The 6259-nt window shown below is 37.7% G+C and overlaps 2 protein-coding genes across 2 annotated transcripts; both read left to right on the forward strand.

The window, feature by feature from the left end:
- On the forward strand, positions 709 to 3159 carry LOC109229827. Its single transcript, XM_019395377.1, has 3 exons — positions 709 to 2045; positions 2136 to 2220; positions 2407 to 3159. The coding sequence occupies exons 1-3, from the start codon at positions 709 to 711 to the stop codon at positions 3157 to 3159; spliced, it is 2175 nt and encodes a 724-aa protein (XP_019250922.1).
- LOC109229828 lies at positions 3241 to 4023 on the forward strand. Its single transcript, XM_019395378.1, has 2 exons — positions 3241 to 3567; positions 3655 to 4023. Exons 1-2 carry the CDS (start codon positions 3241 to 3243, stop codon positions 4021 to 4023), a joined length of 696 nt encoding a protein of 231 aa, XP_019250923.1.

Below are 6259 nucleotides of genomic sequence, written 5' to 3' on the forward strand. Positions count from 1 at the left end.
GTAAAAGAATATGTTAATTTGATCCTTGTGGAAGAGTTTTATTGTAATGCCACATGATTTACACGTGACTTGTTAGTTTGTTAGTTGAGCTGTTAAGCTAATTAGTAGATAACTAGTGGTAGTTATAGCTGTTAATATAATTTAAAGGGTAGATTAGTCTTTTTACAGTTTTACTAGTCTTCTTCTTCTTAGCTTCTTTTATATAACGAAGCAGAGAGTTCAATAGAACAGTGGCTTGAACATTTCCTCAATGCACCGACTTTCTTCCTCACATTTCCTTCTAGAATCTTCCACCATTAGAGCCCTTGGTGATCTCTGTATTTGAGCATGGTATCAGAGCAGCGTATCTGGATTAAGTCACGCTAGATCTCTGAATTATTCTTTTGCTTTCATCATCGTTTGATCGAGATATGTTGAAGCTCGTCAATTTTCAGTCATGCCGAAGTCTGATTCGTCCGTGCCGGAGATTGTGACGATTGATCACAATCATCCACTGTACATTGAACCTTCTGATAATCCTAGCTCACTCGTGATACCTGTGAAGCTTACAGGCTCGGAGAATTATGGGTTTTGGAGCAGATCTATGAGAATAGCACTTTTAGGGAAGAAGAAATTAGGTTTCATTACTGGTAGATGCAGCAGAAGTACGTATGAAGGAGAACTGCTTGAACAGTGGAGACGTGCAATGCCATTGTTCTCTCATGGATTATGAACAATGTGGCACCGGAGCTTCTAGGTGGAGTTGTATATGCGTCTGATGCATATCTAGTATGGGAAGATCTGCGAGAGAGATTCAACAAGGTAAATCGTGTTAGGATTTTTCAATTGCACCGTGAAATTGCTACATTATCTCAAGGAACGAATTCTGTTTCAGTATATTTTTCAAAATTAAAGGAATTGTGGCATGAATATGATTTTTTGGTTCCATTTCCTAATTGCTGTGAAAAGTCGAAAGAACAGGCAGAAAATTTACATCAACAAAGAGTTGTGCAGTTTCTATCTGGTTTGAATGAGTCATATGACCAAGCTAGGAGACAAATTCTTATGAAAACAAATGCACCTAGTCTAAATCAAACCTATGCTATGATTATTCAAGATAAGATTCAACAGAAAATAGGAGTGAATGTTGTAACTTCTGATAAGATAGAGCCTTTAGCTATGCAAGCAGGACGAGGAAGAGGTAGGAGACAATACCTACAATGTGATTTTTGTCACCTTAAGGGACATACTAAGGAAAATTATTATAAGATTGTTGGTTATCCTACTGATTATACTCCTAGAAGGAGATATGGTGAAGGAACAAGGACTCAAGGTGAATGGCAACAGAACTCAGGCACTGGAAATCAAAATGTTTGGAATGGGACAAATAATGGTAAATCTGGATGGAAAAATCATAATGTTGGTAAGCAAGGTGGAAATGGTGGTAATGCTGGTAAACCAGGTGGCTGGAGAAGAGAACCTATGGCTATGGTTAACAATGCAGATGTGAGTACATCTTTTATGCAGGATATGGGTGATGGCCCCTCTGGAGCTGCTGAGCACAAGGGATATCACTACTTCACAAATGACCAATACAATCAGATTCTAAATCTGTTGAACAAGGAGTCACATCCTGAGTCAAGCATGGCAAACATGGCAGGTCCAGGAACAAGTGGAGGAGCAGGTGAGGTTAAATGTCTGATGAGCAATTTAACACAAAAATCACAGGAGAAGGAATGGGTTGTAGATTCAGGTGCTACTCATCACATCACCTCTGATTTAGAGTTATTATCAGATGTTAAATGCACAAAGAAAACTGATAAGGATAGAGTACATCTTCTAACTGGAGAGCAAGCTGATATTACTCACATTGGTAGTGCAATTCTATTAGACAAGAGAGAGATCAAAGATGTGCTTTATGTTCCTAATTTCAAGTTTAACTTGCTCTCAGTAGCAAAGTTAACAAAGGAACTGAAATGTAATGCCAATTCCTTTCCTGATTGCTGTGTATTTCAGGATCTTTGGAATGGCAAGGTGAAGGGGATTGGTAAAGAAAGAGGAGGCTTGTAGGTACTCAGAGGATTGGTTAACAGAATAAATGCACTCAATGATGTGAGCATGACAAGCAGAGATTCAAGTGAAGTTTGGCATAACAGGCTAGGTCACCCATCTGCATCAGCAATGAGACATGTAGTAGGCTTAAACGATAAAAACAGTGAAATATCACATGAAAATTGTTTGGTATGTCCACTAGCAAAGCAGACTAGATTGAAGTTTTCATTAAGCAAGTCTAGAACAGAAGTAGCATTTCGTCTTGTACATATGGACCTATGAGGACCCTATAAGATTGCTACATTTGATAAGAAACAATATTTCCTAATAATTGTGGATGATTACTCTAGATATACATGAGTGTTCTTTTTACAGCTAAAATCTGAAGCAATAGTGGCAATAAAGCAATTCATTGCCATGGTTCAAAATCAGTTTGGTATTGTGATTAAGGTGATAAGATCAGATAATGGATCTGAATTCTTTAATGCACAATGTTCTGAGCTTTTAACAGGTCTTGGTATAATTCATCAAAGCAGCTGTCCTTACACTCCACAGCAGAATGGCATAGTGGAGAGAAGGCACAGGTATATACTTGACACTGCAAGGGCTTTGAAGTTTCAGGGTTCAATTCCAAACAGATACTGGGGGATGTGTGTTAAGACAGCAGTATACTTGATTAACAGGTTGCCATCAAGTGCTCTAAGGGGCAAAACTCCATATGAGTTGTTGTACCACAAGAATGCTAATATTGCACATTTAAGAACAATAGATTTCTTGTGTTATGCAACAAATTTAGTCAAAACAGATAAGTTTGCAGAGAGAACCAAGGCAGCCATTCTCATGGGGTACTCTGAGAAACAGAAGGGTTACATTCTGCTTGATTTTGCCACAAAGCAATTCTTTACAAGTAGAGATGTCATATTCAAGGAATCAAAGTTTCCTTTTTCTAAGAAGGATGAAAGCAGATCACATGATTCACAGGAGCACATGGAGCAAGGAATACTGCAATTCTCACCTTTACACACACAGCCAGGTGACAACACACTTGATAGAAGTGCATCAATCCCAACAGCAGGAGACATGAGTCTACAAGACAATGGGGAAAGTGGTCGACCAGACTTAACATAAATGTAGCCACTGGAGCATCTACCAACTCTGCAGGAGATAAACAGTGATGATATGCAGGAAGCTTCTCAAAATATGCACAATATGGATGTTGTTCATGCAGGTACACAAAGTGATGTACATCAAGGAGGTGCAGAGACTTCAGCCAACAGGCAGGAAAATGCTGATGAGGGAATTTCCAGACCAGACAGAAGGTCTACAAGGCAAGTTAAGGAGCCAATATGGATGAAAGATTGTGTCACAACAAAGAAGACAACCAGCTGCAATTATTCTATTTCCAACTACCTGACTTATGATCATACTAGTAAAAGCTACAAATGCTACTTGGCTAGGTTCTCTCAACTAACAGAACCACTGACATTTAAGGAAGCAGTGAAAGACAGCTGGTGGATAGAAGCTATGAAGCAAGAAGTAAAGGCATTATAGGATAACAAAACATGGGAAATAGTAAACTTACCAGAAGGTAAGAACACTGTTGGATCCAAATGGGTGTACAAGATCAAGTTCAAGGCAAATGGAGAAGTTGAAAGATTTAAGGCAAGATTAGTAGCAAAAGGATACAACCAAAGGGAAGGTTTGGATTATCATGACACATTCTCACCAGTGGCAAAGATGGTCACAGTGAGATCTGTCATTTCACTAGCAGCATCAATAGGTTGGAACCTATTTCAGATGGAGGTCTATAATGCATTCTTGCAGGGAGATCTAAATGAAGAAGTGTACATGGAACTGCCTGAGGGGTTCAGAAGACAAGGGGAGCAGAAGGTGTGCAAATTGCTCAACTCCTTGTATGGACTTAAGCAGGCCTCTCGACAGTTGAATATCAAGCTGACTGAAGCATTACTTAGAGAAGTCAAGAAGGAATAGTAATCATTTTAGTGTATGTGGATGATCTCCTCATCACATGAAGTAGCTCAACACTAGTGAAGAAAGCCAAGGATATACTGCATCAGAATTTTAAGGTAAAGAATCTAGACGAACTCAAATACTTTCTAGGTATTGAGGTTCTAAGATCTAAAGGTGGAGTGTTGCTGAATCAAAGAAAATACATATTGGAGTTAATCTCAGAAATGGGGCTGAGTGGTGCCAAACCTGCTAGCACACCATTGGAAGTGAATTCCAAGTTGACAACAATAGAATATGATCAAGCAAATGGAATCACAGGGGATCCACCTTTGCAGAATGCTGGTGCTTATCAGAGGTTAGTAGGAAGGCTTTATATGTTACCATTACCAGGCCAGACATCAATTATGCAGTGCAGGCATTGAGTCAGTTTATGCAAGCACCAAAAAGGTCTCACTGGGATGCTGGTTTAAGAGTTGTAAGATAATTGAAAATGGCTCCTGGACAAGGGATTCTGATGAAGTCTGACTATGCAGAGACTCTTACCTGTTGGTGTGACTCTAACTGGGCTGCATGTCTGAATACTAGAAGGTCAATTACTGGATATGTCATCAAATTTGGAGATTCAATGATCTCTTGGAAGTCAAAGAAACAACAAATTGTCTCAAGGATTTCAGCTGAGGCAGAATACAGGAGTATGGCAGCCAGCATTGCTGAGGTAACATGGTTACTTGGTCTATTCAAGGAGTTGGGTGTGAACATAACTCAACCAGTCACAATTCTCAGTGATAGTAAGTCAGGAATCCAACTTGCAGCAAATCTTGTGCTTCACGAAAGAACCAAGCACATAGAGATTGATTGCCATTTTATTCGGGACAAGATCAAGGAAGGAATAGTTAAGGCAGTACATGTTAATACCAAGGAGCAACAGGCAGACTTACTGACTAAAGCTTTGGGAACAGCTCAACATGTTCATTTGCTTGGTAAGCTGGGAGTGTTCCACATTTTGCACCCTCCAACTTGAGGGGGCATATTGTAGTGTCACATGATTTACATGTGACTTGTTAGTTTGTTAGTTGAGTTGTTAAGCTGATTAGTTAGATAGCTAATGGTAGTTATAGCTGTTAATATAAGTTAAAGGGTAGATTAGTCTTTTTACAGTTTTACTAGTCTTCTTCTTCTTAGCTTCTTGTATATAACGAAGCAGAGAGTTCAATAGAACAGTGGCTTGAACATTTCCTCAATGCACCGACTTTCTTTCTCACATTTCCTTCTAGAATCTTCCACCGTTAGAGGCCTTGGTGATCTCTGTATTTGAGCAAGTTTCAACATAATCTTGCAAGATAAACAAATAGTAACAACTATACATCAATCAAACTGATATAGTTACCTGTTTCATTTCATTGCGTTTAAATCCATTTCGATCCAATATCCTGGTAATCTTAATTACGTAGTGCGAACATAATTTTGATATATGGAGTTCATTGGACAAAATTATGATTTTTTTTTTCTTCAAATTTTTTATCTCGTGGAATCTTCCTTAGGAAATTCAAGGATAACATGAATACATCCTTCATTGCTGGTACAACTCAGAGAATAAATTCAACAACAATTACTGTACTCATGATAATAAAATAGCTAGACTGTCAGCATATTACATAACTGTGAGGTTCTAGAACATGTCATTGATTTTAGAATACCTTAATTTCCACTTGTATATTTGTCATTCAAAGTTTACAAAAGATAATCATGTGACCTTTTTACCACTCTGTAATTTTTAAATTTCGAAAGTTTAGCATCTTAATTTATAAATGGAGTACTACAAGAAAAAAATCCATTATAATTCGCATAAGTCTATATATGCATGTATTTAAAAGAAATCCCATAGCGAGTCAAGTTCTAGCTTAGCAAAAGTTAGAACTTGACTCAAATCATCTGCCCACGGAAATGACCGGGGAAAAAAATAGTGGAGAAAACATCCCTTTGCTAGAAGACCAACATAAATAGTTAATTACTATGGACTAGCTAGTACTATTTCCTTGCTTTTTGTTTTATGAGATATTCGTTCTGTTTTGGAACATTCAAATATATTACTATTCAAAATTTCACTAATTTTGTCAAACTTGATGGTTTTTATTCAAAATTCAAAATTTGACATGATATTTTAATTTTTTTTTCTATGCATAGTAATGGTAAAGGGGAATATTATTATTTATTTGTTTGTTTTTGTATATTTTCATTAAGAGGTGGTTGCTTACAG

Source organism: Nicotiana attenuata, chromosome 7 (genome assembly GCF_001879085.1).
Source record: "Nicotiana attenuata strain UT chromosome 7, NIATTr2, whole genome shotgun sequence".
Lineage (NCBI taxonomy): Eukaryota > Viridiplantae > Streptophyta > Magnoliopsida > Solanales > Solanaceae > Nicotiana > Nicotiana attenuata.